At 44.1% G+C, this 21,399-nt stretch overlaps 1 protein-coding gene across 9 annotated transcripts in view; it reads right to left on the reverse strand.

Annotated features, from left to right (window-relative positions):
- Positions 1 to 342: 342 nt before the first annotated feature.
- Positions 343 to 21,399, reverse strand: part of shld2 (shieldin complex subunit 2) — a 149,975-nt gene continuing 128,918 nt past the window's right edge. For 8 of the 9 annotated variants that reach the window (XM_068020774.1, XM_068020772.1, XM_068020768.1 and 5 more), the window contains 4 exons: positions 20,719 to 20,953; positions 9,995 to 10,110; positions 8,416 to 8,615; positions 343 to 1,806 (listed from right to left, as the gene is read on the reverse strand). In XM_068020774.1, coding sequence (XP_067876875.1) covers positions 8,419 to 8,615; positions 9,995 to 10,110; positions 20,719 to 20,953 — 548 coding nt within the window. In that variant the 3' untranslated portion in view covers positions 343 to 1,806; positions 8,416 to 8,418. The remainder of the gene's footprint in view (positions 1,807 to 8,415; positions 8,616 to 9,994; positions 10,111 to 20,718; positions 20,954 to 21,399) is intronic. The other variant, XM_068020766.1, reaches the window with a different exon arrangement.

Genomic DNA, 21,399 nt, shown 5'->3' on the forward strand with positions numbered 1-21,399 from the left:
TCTTTGCAGTTTGTGTAGTAGTGGCTCATCTCACAAAGGATGGCTGCAACCCATTAAAAAAAACTGTCAATTATACTTACCCAAGAGGGAGTTCAACAAAGATTCATTAGACTGGTTCCTGGGATGAGAGGATTGTTCTTTGAATAGAGATTGAGTAGACTGGGCCTATATTCCCTGGAGTTTAGAAGAATGAAAGGTGATCTAATTGAAACATATAATTATGCCAATTATAATTAGGCCCGTATCAAATTCATGATCAAATTTTACAAATTTCACAGTGTCGCATCAAACCATGAAAATGATCCATTTAAAACAAAAAGAAAACAAGGGAGGTTTCTGGTTTCAAATGACATTTATTGCATGCTCAAAAATTATTGTAAAAAGCTGACTATAAACAGGTCACATTCTCTACTTGCTGAAGTCAGTGGCTGAATGTGAGCATGGAGTGTACTGCAAGTCTTTCTTCAGTCCGGCTGTGTTGTGAACACCCGCCCGTATTTAGACACAGCTCTCTCCGCGTCCACAGAGATTGTTGGAATTGTCAGACAGTGCCATGGTAGCCTTGCAAGGTGGGGAATCTGAATTCCACAGAATTACAAAACTGCAGCTTCTTTTGCAATGCTTTTATAAGCAGAAAAATCCAGCCTACAATTATTGTCAAAGCCAGAAATTGCATCTTTTTAAAAATTCATTCATGGGATGTGGATGTGGGAGTTGCTGACTAGACCAGCATTCTATTGCCCACCCCTAATTGCCCTTGAGAAGATGGTGGTGAGTTACCTTCTTGAACCACTGCAACCTTTGGAGTTTAGGTACACCCACAGTGCTGTTAGGAAGGGAGTTCCAGGATTTTGATCCAGCGACAGTGAAGCAACGGTGATATAGTTCCAAGGAACTTGCAGGTGGTGGTGTTCCCATACATCTGCTGTCCTTGTCCTTCTACGTGGTAGATAGCGTGGGTTTGGAAGGTGCTGTCGAAGGAGTCTTGTTGATTTGCTGCAGTGCATCTTGTATGCCACTGTGTGTCGGTGGTGAAGGGAGTGAATTTTGAAGATGGTGGATGGGGTGTCAATCAAGCAAGCTGCTTTGTCCTGGATGGTGTTGAGCTTCTGGAATGTTGTTTGAGCTGCACCCATCCAGGCAAGTGGACAGTATTCCATTACACTCCTGACATGTGCCTTGCAGATGATGGACAGGCAATGGGGAATCAGGAGGTGAGCTATTTGCCACAGAATTCCTAGCTTCTGGCCTGCTCTTGTAGCCACAGTATTTATGTGGCTGGTCCAGTTCAGTTTTTATGTCAATGGTAACCCTCAGGAAGTTGACAGTGGGGATTCAGCAATGGTAATGCCATTGACCATCAAAAGGCAATGGTTGGATTCTCTCTTGCTTGAGATGGTCATTGCCTGACTCTTGTGTGGCGCAAATGCTACTTGCCACAAGCCCAAGCCTTGATGTTGTCCATGTCTTGCTGCATCTGAATGCGGGCTGCTTCAGTATCTGAAGAGTCCTGAATGGGCTGAACATTGTGCAATCATCAGCAAACATGCCCACTTCTGACCTTATGATGGAGGGAAGGTCATTGATGCAGCAACTGAAGAGGGTGGGCCTTGGACACTACCCTGAGAAACAAATGAGTTTAAATTCACCAATAGATATATTTGTGCAGGATCAAAGATACATATGCACAGCTTTCAGGAACGGCGCTGAAGGTTGTTGAAAGAATTGAGCTGCTTTTTCTTCATCGCTTGACTCTTCCCCGTAGCAGTAATATTGTTTGAGCTTCTTTACCATGGAAGAAAACGGCTGTTGAGCACAGGCATTTATTTATTTATTTAGAGATACAGCACTGAAACAGGCCCTTCGGTCCACCGAGTCTGTGCCGACCAACAATCACCCATTTATACTAACCCTGCAGTAATCCCATATTCCCTACCACCTACCTACACTAGGGGCAATTTACAATGGCCAATTTACCGATCAACCTGCAAGTCTTTGGCTGTGGGAGGAAACCGGAGCACCCAGTGAAAACGCACGCGGTCACTTTAATTCAGCATCATCAGAATGTTTGACTGTGCTTCAGCCTGGAACTAACAACCATAACTTTATTGTAAGCTTTGTGGATTGTGATGTGTTGAAATTCAAACCAAGTGATTAAATCCATCAGTCGCATAGCATTCTTGGTAACAAACTGAACCTCCTCATTAAGTTGAGCATCGTTTAGAAGGGTTACAATGGCTGGAATTTTACATTGGGTGGGAAGTCCCGCCCACCAGCAAAAAAGTCAGGGGTGAGCCCGCCTCAACCGGGCCTGAGGAGCTATGCTGGGATTTTTACGCTGCCCAGGTCCTTAATTGGCCTTAGGTGGGACTGCCTCCTTTCTCAGGAAGGAAGTCCCACCTATTGGAGCTGCCAGGAGCAGTGGCCACTGCGCAGACAACAGCCCCGCCACAGCAGCAGGAGGGACGTGGCCCTGGAACGAAGGTAGGTTTTGGGGGCCTTGCTGGGGCCAATCTGCAAGGGTGTGTTGGTGGGGGGGGGGGGGGGGGGGGGGGGGGGGGCGGTGGGAATCGTGTTGTGCAGTGGGGGCATTTGGGTCGTGCAGAGATTCCTTTGTGCAGTACAGGGTGCCGATCAGGAGGGCCCTCCCCAGCCGCAACAAGGTCGCCAAGTTTTAACTAGTGGCATTCTAGGGGCCTGAGCCGCTCACTGGCAGCTGGTAAAATACCAGTGGCAGCAGGAGGAGGCTCTGAAGTGGGAGAAGGCCCTTCAGTAGCAGTTAATTGGCCACTTAAGGGCCTTGATTGGCCTGGGGAGGGCAGGTCATTTGTCACCACTGCCCACCCTCGTAGAACTGCAGTGGCATGGGAAGGCCTTTGGAAGGGCACCCCGCATCTCCCATTCGATTTTACATCCCCGCCACCAGCCCACTCCTGTGGGGGGTGGGGAGGTGCATGTAAAACTCTGACCACTGTCTGTTAAGACCTGTGTTCAATGTCAGTGTGAGTACTTCTGAGTCTGAGTGGTATTTCAGGTGAGCTGCATGGGACTGAAGGGCAATTTCCCCCCCCACCCCAATTCCAGCCATATTTGCAACGTGTTGCCTCTATGGAAGCTTGCAGCTATGGCAGTGTTTGAAGACCTTTTTAATGTAGCTGACTCGTTTTTGGACTTGCTGTTCCACAGTTCACTGACAAGAGAAATTATATGTAATATAGACAGCATTAGGCATTACACAGATTTGAAAGATTTTGTCATGTAAGTTGCATTGTCACTAATGAAATCTACACTGTATTTTGCAACAGTTTTGATTATTGCTTGGGAAACTGTGGTGTAATTAACAGCTTCTAAGTGGGCACAGTCTGTGAGCACTGTTGTCAGCTTTTTTGACTGTACATCTTTGGCCTTACCAGACATAAAATCAAACAAACCATGCAGCATATAGTTGTCTTGCTCACCAGTGGACTCATCACAAATAATTGCAAAAGACTCATCTCACAATGTGTAGCAAAAACATTTAGTAGGTACACCTGTCGTAGTTTATTTACACTTGGCACAGTAAGTTAACAAATACCTGCAGCTTTGGATAATCAAGCTTTCCCAATGGTATGGTGGTGCTTGCAAAACATCCACAAGTTCCATTTGCTACAAGAGGTTTTATTTTGTACTAAGACCCTAGAATTCTGTGTGTTTTAAAAAACTGAAAAAATGGATTTAGTGGGCATGAACACCTGCAAATAGCTGAAATTTTTGTATGTTGACTTCCTATACAAGAATAAGAAAAGTAAGCAGTTTCAAAGAAACCAGTCAGGGGTTTTAACCTCCTCATAGCAACACTTTGAATGACAGAGGAGACACTGTGTCTGGTCATGTGATCAGCTCAGGAAAGTACTTTCACTTTTGGCCCCTTTTAAAAACCAGAGAGTTGGACAAAGAGCAGGCATTTGAAATTTGATTTTTGACCTGCCTGGAGATCAAAGTGGAAGACCCAGAAAAAGATCTCTCTCTTGCATCTCTTGAAAAGAAATCCTGCATTTGAAAGGTGACAGATTCCGATTACCTCCTGTCTCTGAAGAATTCCAGCATCCAGTGTGGTTCCTGTTGCCTTCTGTGTTTTGGGAAATCCTAGAACCTGAAGAAAGCTTCTACTGCTGTGAGTCCTGAGCAGACCTGTTGCTACACCCTTGCTGAAAGACCTATGTGACACCTTCTGTAGTTGAATTGCCTGGAACACCTACCCATCAAAGACTGCTCATCAAGCTTGCCTGGAGAGACTTTGAGTGGCATCCGACTATTTGACTCTGGGATTCCCTCACCCAACCAAAGAAATTCTTACCAGAACATGAAAAACTTAATTATTTTATTATTCCTTCTATTCCTAAGAAACAGCTGTAATCCAAAATCCTTTATTTCCCTGGTTAACCGTTTTTTTTTGAATGCATGTATGTGTGCATGAGGGCTAGGGAAATAAGCTATTCATATATATAGATTTATCTCATTATAGTTAAGAGTGTTTTTTTCTAATAAATAGTTCATGTTGTTCAAAGAAACCTGGTTTGGTGTGCTTTATTCTGGGGGGAGGGGGGACAAATAGAGTGTCTGATTTGGCTATTCTTCAATAGGTGGGAAAATTTATTGATATGCTATGACCTCTGGACCAGTGGGACTGAATTAACAGTGCATTTCTCCTGCATTGATCGTCACACATTGTAACTAACTGATGATTTTCTGAGCTGTCGGACGACTTTTTTGTGTGTGTTTGTTTTCCACCAGCGCGTCAGATGCTCTCTGATGGCTTTTGGACTCTAAGTGGCGCTGATCCATTGCCCGCCATGTGTAATCCAATGCAACATTGCAGCTTGTACAAAAGAGTATTCCACCATCAGCAAAATTTGGCTTCCAAATTCTTTCACTCGATGTGCAGCAGTAATGGTTATGGCTGTTTTTGATTTGCGCATTCTGGCATTCTCACTCGTCTGCTAATACTTATGACTGTTTCTCTCAAAACTGCACCGGAAGCCTGGCCTCATCTACCAATCAGCGAGTTCAGCTTTGTGTCAATCACTAAAGCACGTGATGTTCGCAAATGCCTCGCGTCCATCACTAAAATGCACAATGTTCGCAACATGTCTAACAATCAGTGAGGTGAGCCTGGTCAATGAATAAAATGCATGAAGTGTGCAAAATGGCTGATTTCATGGAGGACCCGAGATTTCACGATCCATGATGCATTTTTCACAGCTGGGAATTTAGTAGAGCCATAATTATAATCAAAACGCACTGGTTACTTTTCTGGAATCTCTGAAATGGGCCATTGTAATCTATTTGAAAATTTCTCCATGGCCCATTGGATGCTGAGATAGGCTAAGGGGTGTTTTAAATCTGGGCGTGGGTCATAGTGGGCACATGTGAGGCAGTCATTAATAACAGCATTCGGGGTCTGATCCAAGGCAATTACTTCTGCTCCAATAGCCTTTGAATCGGCTGTGCCCCTTCTAGTGCCCAGCAGAGGTGTGGCCCAATGGACCATCTCAATACGAAGTGACTCTATGACTACTCATTTCCACTGTTAAAGTAACAAGTAATCTTGTATGATAAGACCATATTTTCTGTTAAAGACATCATTAGGTCCCTCCCTTACCTTTGATGGCCACCTTTACTGACTTAATCCATGCAACCTGAACGATCCACAAGGGATGTTTCACTTTGAATGTTATTTATCTGGCTCTGAAAGGCTAGGGGTGGCTCCCACATTTCTAGGGCAATCTCGAAGCTTTTGGTGAGCTGATCTGCCTTGCCATGTTCACTCTCCCGGGGTGATTTGCGAATGAGTTCAGACTTTAACCATCACTAAGGGCTGTTGTCTCCTCACAGCCTCTGCCACAATTTACTGGCTCAGCCCTGCTGAAGGCATTGTCTTACCCTCCACAATTGTAAATCATCTTTTATTATAAATCGGTAGGTAGGAAGTTAGAACAAGAAGGTAAAAGTGACCATAATAAAAATGGAAAAAGCTAGAAATACTCAGCAGGTCAGGCAGCATCTGTGGAGAGGGAAACAGAGTTAACGTTTCAGGTCAATAACCTTTCTTTAACCTGGTATCTCATCAGTCTTAAAATGTTCCAAGGGAGGAAGTATCACTCAGGTTATGACCTATAGCCTTAATTTGAGATCCACCGGCCTTATGTACACCTGTTTTGTACAATCAATCCTAGCCTTCTTTGTGTTTATTTTTATCCCGCTCTCCCATAAAAGTGGCAAAAACTCTGAGCAAGGTGTAATGCTCTTAAACAGTTTCCGTATGGAGTAATATATTAAACGCTGAACAAGGGCCTCTGGTCAGCTAAACCTTTGCAACATCTTGTTCAGTAATTGTTGCAATATAAAGTGCGAGATGTAGAAATCCTGAGGTAAACAGTTCCAAGTATCTTGTTGGTCACAGAATGCAAACTTGTATTGGCACTCAGGGTTAGGAACGTTGACCAAATCCATTCGATAAAGCAAAAACAAAAAATATCTTAGAGCTCACTGAGGTACATGAGGACATCAGGTGACAATGCTCCCATAGGAGCCACCAGGTTTGTTTACTTATTCACCTCTCAATAATCAACAGTCACTTTCCAGGATCCATTTGTTTGTTTAACTGGCCATATTGAACTGTCTGTCGCTGGCAAAATCCCTGCTGTAATAGAGACTGTATGATCTCAGCTGCTGGTCCCTCTGATTCTTTTAGGAATCAATATTGTTGACGCTGTACTATTACTTCCTGTTCTATCTTTGACAGTCACTATTGTGAGAAATCCAACATTTCTTCTGTACTAGGATTTCATGTACTATGAGATTCTTATGAGTTAGTAGGGTCGCTAAATTATATCCCTTGTGAACTTCCACTAAAGGAATGCATCCTTCCTCTCTGTTCCCACACATCCCATGCCGAATGCTCCCAACTTTGACAAGCACTGGTTAGTTAAGTCTACTGCTACACTGTCTTTTCCCAGCCAGTCCACCCCTAATATTCTATCCATATCTTCCAGCTTACCCTGTATCTATGTCACCTTAATCTGACTCTGCATCATCTGTCTTCAGAGTTGTCAAAACACCGATATTCACACCACCAGCAAACCAGCCTAAATCAATAGTTCTCATGATTTTACTCCAACTAGGGCAACCCAGATGCAAGGATGGGACATACTTGTGTTCAGTAAAATGGTGCGCATTTGGTTTCCGTAGCGCGAGATGGAGATGCTGCACTGCCACCCGCTTTCCGCAGCGTGACATCTTGAGAAGGACGCTCATGTAGGTGAAAGCAACTGATTCAGTGCTATCCTGACTACACATGGCTCTATTGGCTGATGTGACGCCCATCTAATAAATTTGGACCACTCAGGCCCATTGGACAAATTCACACGTTGCTCCACGAAGATCAAGCGTTTAGCTGCAAGATGGGACCTGCACCAGCGCTATTTATAGGGCCATTCAACAAGTTGCTGCTGAGGTGCTTTTGACTTACTTTTGCTTAAGCTGAGTTTGTGGAAGTACTGTGCTGGGTTTTTGGCAGTTGGTGGTTATAGTCAGGCAGGGTAGAGGAATACCTAACCCAGGTATAGGGGCTGTTGTTGTAGACCAAGATACAACATAACATGACCAGGACATGCAGCAGAGTATGCAGTAAGGGGAAGTTCTATAAGGAGAAAGGAGAAGCAGGACTTTCCACAGAAGGTCCTATCCACCAAGGGTTTTCAGAGAACAGTTCTACCTTCACTTGACACAGGAGCACGACTCTCACAGGGCGGCACCTCCACTATCCTAGCAATCCGTTGAGAGCCTGCATGCTTTTTCGAGCACTGAGATCTGCAGCAATGACGGCAGATTCAGAATCAAACTTGGGGCCTTCTCAATCCTGTGCTTTAGCAGCATTTACTCTGAGTTATCAGGATTCATTTCCTGCAGTGTGCACCATCCACAGGATGCAGTGGAACAAGCCGTCAAGGCTTCTTCAACAGCACCTCCCGTGACCTCCATGACTTATGGGGACACAAAAGCAGGTGCATGGGAACACCATTACGTTCAAGTTCCCCTCCAAGTCACACACCATCATGACTTGCACTGTAGGAGTATCTTTGCCATGTGGACTGCACTGCTTCAAGGCGGTGCCCTTGCCAGCAATACTGACATCCTGAGAATGAATAAAAATAAAAGGAAAGAGTTAACGCTTAAGGGTAAGTTTACCGTCTGAGCACCCAGTGGGGAGCAGTCCCTGAAAAGAGCATGGTTTGAAGATAGGCCTATGGCAATGTAGCCAATTCCCCTACCCACACCCCACTTCTCACATCGCCACTACCCCCCACACCAATCCCACCCGACAAACACCCACCCCCTCCCCCCACCTCAGGAGCTTGGGACCCGTAGTTTCACCTTTCAGTTTCTAATAAGGTCAAAAGTTTTATGGTCAGGGTGGAAATCCAACAAATAGAACTCCTGTTTCATGGCGATGCTGTTTTCATCCAGATGGAACTGGCTCTCCAATGTCAGTATGTAACAGTCACTAGGGTCTGTAAACAACGAGCAGCACAAATCCGCTATCACCTTCCCATATGTCACTTTATCAGATGGGCCTGTAACACACAAACCCAGAACTTTAGTGACTGATCTCTCAATTAGATTCATCGAGACACTTTCTACTTTAATACCAATTTCCATTGTGGAACAGTATATTGAACTGACCATGTAATGCAACAGGCTCTGCTGACCCAACTCTAAGACAAGTAATCTTTGTTATAATGCCACTGACGAACAGTGGTCACTGGTTCACTTGATTCATTGAGCTTTCTAAACCAGATGTATGATATTGGAAAAATTAAAGGAACAAGTGGGTTTGGATGTAGAATGTCACTCAATGCACTTAATCTCGTACTTGATCCTAGGATGAACCTCCAATCACATATCCGCACCATCGCTAAGACTACCTACTTCCACCTTCGTAACATCGCCTGACTCTGTCTCGCCTCAGGCCATTTGCTGAAGAAATGCTCATCCATGTCTTTGTTACCTCTAGACTTGACTAGGCCAAAACACTTCTGGCTGACCTCCTACATTCCACCCTCCATAACCCTGACATCATCCAAATCTCTGCAGTCTGTATGCTAACTTGCATCATATCCCTTTCACCCATCACCCCTGTGCTCACTGGTCTATACTGCCTTCCACTTAAGCAACTCCTTAATTTTAATATTCTCATCCTTGTTTTCAAATCCCTCCATGGCCTCGTCACTCCCTATCTCTATCACCTCCTTCAACACCACCACCATCCCAGGATATCTGCGCTCTGCTAATTCTGGCCTCTTAACCGTTCCTGATTTTAATTTATCCACCGTTGATGGCCATGTCTTCAGCTGCCTGTGTCCTAGGCTCTGGAATTTCCTCCCTAAACTTCTCCATCACTCCACGTCACTGTCCTCCTTTAAGGCACTCCATAATACCTATCCCTTTGACAAAACTATTGGTCACCTGCTCTAATATCACCTTATGTGGCTCAGCATCACTTTTGATGTTCCTATGAAGCACCTTGGGATATTTTATTACGTTAAATGAATTATATAAATACAAGTTGGTGTTATTGTTGTTAGCTCGCAACAAGTCCTGTTCACCCATCACCCCTGTGCTCACTGACCTACATTGGCTCCTGTCCAAGCAATGCCTCAATTTTAAAATTCTCATCCATGTTTTCAAATTCCTCCATGGCCTCACCCCTCGCTAGCTCGGTAACCTCCGCCAGCCCTAAACCCTCCAACACTTCTGCACTCCTCTAATTCTGGCCTCTTTTGCAACCCTGATCTTAATCACTCCACCATTGGTAGAAGGGCCTTCAGCAACCAAGGCCCTAAACGCTGGAATTCCCTCCCTAAACATCTCCGCTTTTCTGCCTCGCTTTCCTCCTACTATCTGGCTATCCCGTTGATATCTTTTACTTGAGATACAAGCTGGGATCAGTTACCTAGGTGTTTGCTTAGCCAGGCAGGAGGAATATTGAGAAATATCTTCTCCATGAGTTTGGATGAGACAAGAACATCGATCCTGGAATCCTGATCTGTTAGCACAAGCACTGTGGGCCTAGGAAAAACACAAATTTAAAAAATCAGGAAATATCAAGCTTACAGTCCAAACCATATCATAAATTGATTGGCAATGTGCAGGTTCTGGCTAAGTACACTGCTGACATACTTACGTTGGATTGTACTGATGGGTGTTATGTAGATACCTACTGTGTGAATTCACTGTGTGAAGCATTTTAAGATGTTTCTGAATAATATGATGACAGCATATAAATAAAAGCCCTTCTTTCTTACTGTGTGGAACAGATTAAGAAGGTTCAGGTTTGTCCCCATTGTGCGCTCAGCTAGCACAATGACTAGGCCACTACCATTGTAGTATCCCCGCACTAAAAAGTAGGGGCAAGTATCAGCCAGGTTGCTTACCCCAGAACACTATCCAGTGATTCCTGCTGCAACATGTGCATCTCTGGGCTTCAGCCGAGTAAACAATTAAGCTTGGGGGGGTGATGCCCACACTTAGTAGCCAGGTGACCAGCACTGTCTAAACTCACATGTCAAGAGTGGCCATTTGGCAGAAGGCTGTGGAAAACAATGCAAACGTATCAGAGCATGGTTCAGTACCCTCACAGGAACAGGAGGAGGCCATTCAAACCCTAGAGCCAGTTCTGCTTTCTTAACAAAAATCTATCAATCTCAGTTCTGAAAGTTTCAATTGACCTTGCTTCAACAGCTTTTCTGGGGGCGAGAGTTCCAAATTTCCACTACCCTTAGTGTGAAGAAGTGTTTTCTGATATCACCCCTGAACGGCCTAGCTATAATTGTAAGGTTAGTCCCCCTTGTTTTGAATTCCTCCACCACAGGAAAAAGTTTCTACCTTCCCTAAAAAATCCTTTAATCGTCTTAAAACACCTCAATTAGATCACTCCTCAAGATGAAGATCAACTTGAAGATTAGGCACTGGAGTGCAACCAACATCCCTGGGACACATTAGGTGAATTGATTGGTCATTTGCTGCCAGTGTGGAGAGGAGCAGGGGTGGGTCAGAGAATCAGCACAAAGTATTATAGTCATACTTCATTCGTGTCTCTTTGAATGTGATCCCTTGGAGGCTGGGATCTGTGCATTTCCCCTATACCACTGAAAGAAGCCAACACTTTCAGAAGATAGGTGGAATAAAGGCAGGAATAAAAGATTAGATGCAGAGTAGAATTTTCTCTATTCTGTCTTATCCAGAACTCCTAAGGCAAACACAGTGCTCATTAGATACAGACTAAATATCGCCCTCACTGTGAGTCATTTTTCCAAAATGGAACAGAGCATCTACAAAGCAAAATATATTTCACTTCCTTTTTGCAAAAGATGGAAATGTCATTCATCTATTTTCACATCAGTTTCCAAAATCAGTGCTAGGAACAAGGCAATGCAAAAAGCAGGTCATCCATTACTCCTGTGTTCATTGACCAAAATTGTTTCTAGGACCAACAATGCCTTAATTTTAAAATCTTTATTCTTGCTTTAAAATTCCTCCATGGTCTCACCTCTCCCTGTCTCTGTGAACTCCTCCAGCCTTACAACCCGGAAATCTTTGCGCTCCTCCAATTCTGGCCCCTTACGCATCCCAGATTTTAATTACTCGACTATTCAGCTGCTCAGGTCCTAAGCACTGGAATTCCTACCCCAAATCATTCAGCCTTTCCACCTCTCTTTTCTCTTTTAAGATGCTCCTTAAAACCTACCTCCTTGACCAAACTTTTGGTCATCTGTCTTAATAGCTCCTCCTGTGGCTGAGTCAAATTTTGTTTGATAACGTTCCTGTAAAACTCCTTGGGGCATTTTACTACAAATGCTATGTAAATGTTTCTGAACAGGAAAACTCCAACTGTTGCTCATTGCTGAAGAATCCTGTCTATCCCTTTGCCAAGACTAACACTTCGCCTAATCCTGAGTTATTTCCAAGGATAACACTGGATGAGAACAGGGAGAATCTTATCCCCATTTCAAACAATGCAATTAAAATTCCCTGGGAATTCCAGCCCAAGGCTCAGTTGCAAGATCTGGGGTTTACTTTAATTTAATTGTAAGACTTAGGTCAATTACAATTACAGTCCAAGTTGGGAAAGCAGATCTAAAAGCGACTTACAGCTCAGACTGGCTACAAAACCACATCGGTAGGAGGGTGCTTTCACAAGCTTCACAGACCTTATTAAATAAAGTTTTTCACAATTAGCACAAAATCGTGACACTTAGCAAAGGGCAGTGGTCAGCAGTTGCGTTCACGATGGAACACCAGTCCTCAACTGCCGGTTAACTGCAGCGCCTTGACTCTTGATTGAAGTCTATCTTCTATCTTCTTCTTGATGATGATGCGTGCTTTTGGGGTCTTAAAAGTTCTTACTTTATACACCTTTTCCAGCTTGGTACTGTGCCATTGAACCATAGAAAAATTACGGCATAGAAGGAGGCCATTCAACCCGTCGTGTCCGTGCCGGCTGAAAAAACTAGCCGCCCAATCTAATCCCACCTTCCAGCACCTTTTCCATAGCCTTACCGGTTACAGCACTTCAGTTGCATGTCCAGGTACCTTTTCTAAGAGTTGAGGGTTTCTGCCTCCACCACCTTTCCTGGCAGTGAATTCCAGACACCCACCACCCATATTCAATAAAAACCCGTTTCTGTTCATCTGATTGGTCAGTCATTACCTAACTGCCCTTCCACAATGGTACTTCGACCCTTGTTTAGGTCATTGCCATTCAGGGGAGCTCCAGATTCGTGTTTCCTTGCTGTGCATTCATCAACAATGACCACGTAACGAGATTGATACGCGCTTGTCCTGTTTCACAGCTAATAGGCTAGACATGTTTACAGTCTTTGCTGGTTAAAAAGCTAACAGTCTCCCTGGGGTTATCCACCTTCTAACAATTTTTAAACAAAGGATCTTTACATGGTCTGAATTAGTTCTTTTCATCACTTCTCGACATGCTATGACTTGTCCAGAACTCTAGCTAACATTCAACTAAGCTTATCCATCATGCTTGTGGTTGCGTTACAATTTTAACCGATATACTTAAGGTTATGACAATTACATTCTAATTACATACTATAATAAACTCAATCCTACACAGTTCAGGCAGCAGCTGAGGTCCTTAACAATTGGTTTCATTATTCCTGGATTAGGGAGGGTGACTATTCCTGTTTGTTATCCAGCGATCCCTTCTGGAAAGTGGTATCAATGGATATCGGACTAATGGTATCCTATGTGACTGTGACAAAGGCAAACTATCCCTTATTGTCCTTCTTGACCTATCTGCAAACTTTGACATGGCTTTGACATGGCTCCTCCAAAACCTCTTCACAATCGTCCAGCTGAGTGGGACTCAACTCGCCTGTTTCCATTCTTAACTATCTAATTGTAGCTGATAGTCATTTGCAATGGCTTGTCTTCCTAGCCATCTATTCTTGGCCCCCTCCTATCTCTCATCGACATGCTGCCCCTCAGTGACATCATCTGAAAACGAGAGTTAATTTACACGTGAAGTGACAACATCCAGCTCAACTTCATCAACATCTCTCTCAACTACTCCACTGTTGCTAAATTAGCAGACTGCTTGTTTGATATCCAGCACTGGATGAGCAGAAATTTGCTCCAATTAAATGTTGGGATGATCGAAGCCACTGTCTTTGGTCCTCGCTACAAATGCCGTTTTCTAGCTTCCGACTCTAACCTCTCCCTGGCAACTGTCTGAGGCTGAACCAGACTGTTTCCAACCTTGATGTCATATTTAACAGTGAGATGAGCTGCCGCCCACATGTCCGCACCATCACTAAGAGTGCCTATTTCTACCTCTGTAATATTGTAATATCCGCTCTGTCTCAGCTCATCTGCTGCTGAAACACTCATCCATGCCTTTGTTACCTCCAAATATGACAGTTCCAAAGCATTCCTGATTAGCCTTCCACATTCTACCCTCACCCATCACCCCTATTCTTGCTAACCTACAGTGTCTCAAGGTAAAGCAAAGCCATGATTTTAAAATTCTCATCTTTGTTTTCAAGTCCCTCCATGGCTTCAACCTTCCCTATCTCTGCTACTTCCACCAGTTCCACAACACTGAGAGATATCGGCATTCATCTAATTCTGGCCTCTTGAGCAACCCCAATTTTAAATGTTCCAGGCCTTCACCTGCCTAAGCTGCTGTGAGCTCCGAAATTCCCTCCCTAAACCTTTCTGCTCTTTTAAGACGCTCCTTAAAGCCGACCTCTTTGATCAAACTGTTGGCCATCTGCCCTAATATTGCCTTAAATGGCATGATGTAAAATTTTACTTCATAATGCTCTCTCCCATGAAGAGCCCTGGGATGTTTTGTTTCATTAAAAGGTGCTATATAAATACAAATTATTGTTATTGCAGTGGAGCATCGACTCAGGCGTAATACACTCCATGACCAAATAGTTTATTTACACACACAGTCTCAACTATGTGTGGTTATGGAGATTTGATGGTGGCCATGCATCCCTGAATGAGTCAATATCTTAGGAGCAGAGGGGAGTATAAACAAAGGGAAAAGTAATATAGAACTGAACTATAGGAGAGAATCTCATGAAAGAATCAGCACTGGGATCTTGGGGAACACATCTTGATGCTGACACAACTCCTCCAAAAAGGAAGCCACAGTGTTTCAGTTAAGTTAATATTTGTCCATCCCTTAACTAAAGCCTTGCTTCTAACCTGGTGCAACAGTCAAATTACACACAAACCTGGTGAGTGGCTGCAGGGTTAGGTTTTCAAGTGTTAAAGACGGAATATACGAACTACAGACACACTGAGCAATGAAGCAACACAACTAAAAGAATTTGCATCTCTACAGCATCTTTTCTAACCTCAGGACATCCCAATGAAATCCATGGTCAATGAATTACTTTATTGAAGTGCAGTCACTGTTGCAATGTGGGGAAATGGGGCAGCCAAATTGTGCACTGCAAGATTCCATAAACAGCAATGAGATAAAGGACCATATAACCTTTTTTTTTAAGTGATATTGGTTGAAGGATAAATATTGATGAAGACAGGGAGAACTACCTGCCTTTGGTCGAAAAATGCCAGAGGATCTTCTATGTCTATCAGCACTTACCTTTCGGGAGAGCAACGGAGAGCAGTGGACCCTGCGGGAAGAACACAGAGCGAGGAACAGATAAATAGAGCCCGAGGATCGTGGCCTAGAGCAATTACCTTTTGGGAGAGCAGTGGAGAGGAGTCCAGGCGTGCTGGAGTTTGAAAACAAAGTGAGCAGTGACGTCACAGGAAAGCTGCAAGGTGATTGGTTGGTGAGTAACTGCTGTTAGGGAATAACTCTAATTGGCTGGGTTAGTACACCAGTGTTAGGGTGCGTGTGTAAATAGCTTAATAATAAGGAACAAGTGAGGAGCTCTTTTTTTGAGTAAGGTTTACTTTAACTAGTGAACTGTATTGATTTTTAGTAGGATTTATCAGTAGCTTCAAAAGTAAAGGCAAGGACTTTAGATTGTAGTGAGTAGTGTTTGGAGTAGAACAAGGCCCCTAGCGTAATTAGTATTTTTTAATTAAAGGGAGTAACTAAGTAATCTAAAGATAAGTCATGGCAGGAGAGCTCGCACCTGTGAGATGCTTCTACTGCGCTATGTGGGAAATCAGGGACGCTTCCAGTGTCCCTGACAACCATGTGTGCAAGTGTATCCATCTGCAGCTACTGGCTACACGCATTATGGAGCTGGAGCTGTGGGTGGATTCACTGTGGAACAACCGTGATGCTGAGATCGTCATGGATAGCACGTTTAGCGAGGTGGTCACATCGCAGGCAAATGCTGCAAAGGCAGGAAGGGAATGGGTGATCACCAGGCAGAGTAGAGGAAGGCACGTAGTGCAGGAGTCCCCTGTGGCCATTCCCCTCTCTGACAGATATACCGCTTTGGATTTTGTTGGGGGAGATGGCTCAGGGGAAAGCAGCAAGAGCCAAGTTCATGGCACCATGGCTGGCTCTGCTGCACAGGATGGGAGGAAGAAGAGTGGCAGGGCTATAGTGATAGGGCATTCAATCATAAGGGGAACAGACAGGCATTTCTGCGGCCGCAAAAGAGACTCCAGGATGGTCTGTTGCTTCCCTGGTGCTAGGGTCAAAGATGTCTGAGTGGCTGCAGAGCATTCTGAGGGGGGAGGGCGAGCAGTCAGTTGCGTGGTACATATTGGTACCAACGACATAGGTTAAAAAAAGGGATGAGGTCCTACAAGCTGAATATAGGGAGTTAGGATGTAAATTAAAAAGTAGGACCTCAAAGGTAGCAATCTCAGGATTACTACCAGTGCCACGTGTTAGCGAGAGCAGAAACAGAGGATATATCAGATGAATATATGGCTGGAGAAATGGTGTAGGGGGGAGGGATTCAGATTCCTGGGACATTGGGACCAGTACAAGCTGGACGAATTGCACCTGGGCAGGACCGGGACCAATTTCCTCAGGGGGGTGTTTGCTAGCGCTATCGGGGAGGATTTAAACTAGAATGGCAGGGGGCTGGGAATCTGAGCAGGCGGAAACAAGGATAGAAATGAAAGACAGAAAGGTAGGAAGCAAAAGTAGAAGGCAGAGAAAACAAGGGCGAGAAACAAATGGGGTCATAGTGCAAAATAAAGCTAAGATGACTAACAATGTTAAAAAGACAAGTCTAAAGGCATTGTGTCTTAACGCGCAGAGCAGTCGCAATAAGGTAGATGAATGAACAGCGCAAATAGATATAAATGGTTATGATATAGTTGCAATTACGGAGGCATGGCTGCAGGGTGACCAAGGATGGGAACTGAACATCCAGGGGTATTCAATATTTAGGAAGGACAGGCAAAAAGGGAAAGGAGGTTGGGTAGGATTGTTAGTAAAGGAGGAAATAAATGCAATAGTGAGGAAGGATATTGGCTCAGAAAATCATGATGTGGAATCTGTATGGGTGGAACTAAGAAACACCAAGGGGCAGAAAACGTTGGTGGGGGCTGTCAATGGGTCCCCAAACAGTAGCGGAGATGTAAGGGATGGCATTAAACAGGAAATTAAAGACGCATGCAATAAGGGTACAACTGTAATCATGGGTGACTTCAATCTACATTTGGTAGCCAAATTAGCAATAATACTGTGGAGGAGGATTTCCTGGAGTGTGTACTTGACGGTTTTTTAGACCAATACGTTGAGGAATCAACTAGAGAACAGGCTATCCTAGACTGGGTATTGTGCAATGAGAAAGGATTAATTAACATTCTTCTTGTGTGGGGTCCCTTGGGAAGGAGTGACTATAACATGACAGAATTCTTCATTAAGGTGGAGAGTGAAGTAGTTGAATCTGAAACTAGGGTCCTGAATCTAAATAAAGGAAAGTACGAAGGTATGAGGTGCGAGTTGGCTATGGTAGATTGGGGAACTTTACTAAAAGGGTTCACGGTGGATAGGCAATGGATAATATTTAAAGAACGTGTGCATGAATTACAACAATTATTCATTCCCGTCTGGCGCAAAAATAAAACCGGAAAGGTGGCTCAATCTGTGGCTTACAAAAGAAATCAGGGATAGTATTAGATCCAAAGAGTAGGCAAAAAAAATTGCCAGAAAAAACAGCAAGTCTGAGGATTGGGAGCAATTTAGAATTCAGCAAAGGAGGACAAAGAGGTTGATTAAGAAGGGGAAAATAGAGTATGAGAGTAAACTTGCAGGGAACATAAAAACTGACTGTAAAAACTTCTTTAAATGTGAAGAGAAAAAGACTAGTGGAAGACAAATGTAGGTCCCTTACAGTCAAAAATGGGGGAAATTATAATGGGGAACAAAGAAATGGCAGAACAATTAAACACATACTTTGGTTCTGTCTTTACAAAGGAGGACACAAATAACCTCCCAGAAATGTTAGGGAAGCAAGACTCTACTGAGAGGGAGGCACTGAAGGAAGTCAGCATTAGTGAAAAAATAGTGCTAGGGAAATTAATGGGTTAAAGGCTGACAAATCCCCAGGGCCTGATAATCTACATTCCAGAGCACTAAAGGAAGTGGCCCTGGAAACAGTGGATGCATTGGTGGTCATCTTCCAAAATTCTATAGACTCTGGAGCAGTTCCTACAGACCGGAGGGTGGCAAATGTAACCCCACTATTTAAAAAAGGAGGAAGAAAAAAAAAACCAGGGAATTACAGACCAGTTAGCCTTACATCAGTAGTGGGGAAAATGCTAGAGTCTATTATAAAGGATGTGATAGCAGAACACCTGGAAAGCAAAAACGGGATTGGACAAACTCAGCACGGGTTTACGAAAGGGAAATCATGCTTAACAAATCTGCTGGAGTTTTTTGAAAATGTAACTAGTCGAATAGATAAGGGAGAACCAGTGGATGTGGTGTTTTTGGATTTTCTGAAGGCTTTTGCTAAGGTCCCACATAAGAGGTTAGTGTGCAAAATTAAAGCACATGGCATTGGGGGTAATATACTGGCATGGATTGAGAACTGGTTGACAGACAGGAAACAGAGAGTAGGAATAAACGGGTCTTTTTCCAGGTGGCAGGCAGTGTCTAGTGGGTTACTGCAGGGATCAGTGCTTGGGCCCCAGCTATTCACAATATACATTAATGACTTGGGTGAGGGAACTAAATGTAACATTTCCAAGTTTGCAGACGACACAAAGCTGCGGGGGGTGGGGGGGGGGGGGGGGGAATGTGAGCTGTGAGGAGGATATAAAGAGGCTCCAATGTGATTTGGACAAGTTGGGTGAGTGGGCAAATGCATGGCAGATGCAGTATAACATGGATAAATGTGAGGGTATCCACTTTGGTTGTGAAAACAGAAAGGTCGATTATTATCTGAATGGTGACAGATTGGGAAAGGGGGAGGTGCAATGAGACCTGGGTGTCCTTGTACACCAGTCGCTGAAAGCAACCATTCAGGTGCAGCAAGCAGTCAGGAATGCGAATGGTATGTTGGTTTTCATTGCAAGAGGATTCAAGTACAGGGACAAGCATATCTTAGTGCAGTTATACAGGGCCTTGGTGAGACCACATCTGGAGCATTGTGTGCAATTTTGGTCTCTTTATCTGAGGAAGGATGTTCTTGCCATGGCGGGAGTGCAAAGAAGATTTATTAGGCTGATTCCTGGGATGGTAGGATTGACATATGAGGAGAGATTGGGTCGACTAGGCCTATATTCACTAGAGTTTAGAAGAATGAGATGGGATCTCATAGAAACCTATAAAATTCTAACAGGACTAGACAGGCTAGATACAGGGAGGATGTTCCCGATGGCTGGAGAGTCCAGAACCAGGGGTCACAGTCTCAGGATACAGGGTATGCCATTTAGAGCCAAGATGAGGAGAAATTTCTTCACTCAGAGGATGGTGAACCTGTGGAATTCTCTACCGCAGAAGGCATTGGAGGTCAAGTCATGAAATATATTCAAGAAGGAGATAGATATATTTCTTAATGCGAAAGGGATCAAGGGATATGAGAAGAAAGCGGGAACAGTGTACTGAATTAGACAATCATTCATGATCTTTTTTGAATGGTGGAGCAGGCCCGAAGGGCCGAACGGCCTACCCCTGCTCCTATTTTCGATGTTTCTCCCTGTAAAAACAGGCAGGGCCTGGGTTTAACGTCTCCTCTGAAAAATAGCACTCCAACAGGACAGCCCTCCCTCAGTACTGTAGTGAAATGTCAGCCTAGATTGTGTGTTTAAGTCTCTGGAGTGAACATTGAATCCACAGCACTCACTGCTACTCACTGAGCAATGGCTGATACATTAACAGCACAAGTGAAATCTTCCACTGCAAGAAGGCTATGCAGGAACTTCGATGGAAAATTTTTCACCTGGGGAGACTCAGCAGGGCAAATCAATATAATGATCAATAACATTGGGAACTGAACAACTGATTTTTGCATTTTTGCTGATGATGCCGGTCACTGCCTCACACATACAATACAGGGTTAGAACCACTGTAAATATCCTTCTCTGATGCTCCAGAAAGCATTCCCAAGGGATATAGAAAGTTGGTTAGCAGCTAATTAAGCCTCCTACCCGCTCGGCCAAAAATTCTGTCCGAGACCACTGCCACTGACCCCACCAGAGTTCACAGGCTCAGGAGGAGGTATCTTAGCATTGCAATGGCACGTGACCATGCCAGTAGGGGTGCATCCAGGGCCCCCACCTTGCCCCAGAGGCCAGAAAATCAGCAAAATCTTGCAGGATTTGCTGCCACCACTTCACCACTACCACCCCCATCACCCACTTATTGCCTTGCAACATACTTCTCTGTTAATCTTTCACCATGGGTTACATACAAACATACAAATTAGGTGCAGGAATAGGCCACTCGGCACCTCGAGCCTGGCTCCACCATTCAACAAGATCATAGTTGATCAGATTGTAACCTCAACTCCACATTCCCGCCTACCCCCGATAACCTTTCACCCCCTTGCTTATCAAGGATCTATCTATCTCTGCCTTAAAAATATTCAAAGAATCCGCTTCCACCGCCTTTTGAGGAAGAGAGTTCGAAAGACTCACAACGTTCAGAGGAAAAATTTCTCCTCATCTGTCTTAACTGGATGACCCCTTATTTTTAAACAGCATTTTAATGTGATGTGACCTTTGGAGCGAAGCCTTGCATAGGATTCTTACCTGTAAAAGATTTGCAGGGCACTGTTTGGTAAGCATGGAATACACTGCTGGTAGATGCCATTCTCATCAAGGACTAGTTCAGAGCCACAGCTTCCACAGCCGGGATATGTAAAATGGGAGAGAGAGTCAAAAACTGTCTCCATTGGAGTGAAGGCATCCATCACGAACAAGGGATTATGGGTAGAATAGGCATTCCACTGCATTGCTACTATGTGGGTCTTTAATTGAACATTTCCTGCAAAGAGAGAAACAGACAGCACTGAAGTTAATTAAATATTATAAATAAGATAGACCAACTTCCTGTCGGCCTGTGATTAAGGCGCTAGCAGGCATGGTACAGAGCTGCGCAGGGCAGGGGTCTCCCAGATTGATTTTCAGACTGTATCCCGGTGCCCACAGAACCATACCCCAGCAATGAACCAATAAATTCAGGAGGGGGAGGAAGAAATTGGCAAAGACAAAGAGCATGGGGCTGATTTTATGAATGCACAGCCCCAGCGAGGAGCCTTGGATACTGGGAGTGCGCATAGGTAAATCATGAGCAACGTTCCCATTATATCCCACCAATACACACATCCAGCAGATTCAATCTAGACCTTCAAAAGAGAGTTGGTTAATTATCTGAAGGGAAAACAATTTGCAGTGCTACAGGGTAAAAGCAGGGAGTGGGACTAGGTGAGT

This window comes from Heterodontus francisci, chromosome 42, assembly GCF_036365525.1.
Source record: "Heterodontus francisci isolate sHetFra1 chromosome 42, sHetFra1.hap1, whole genome shotgun sequence".
Classification (NCBI taxonomy): Eukaryota; Metazoa; Chordata; class Chondrichthyes; order Heterodontiformes; family Heterodontidae; genus Heterodontus; species Heterodontus francisci.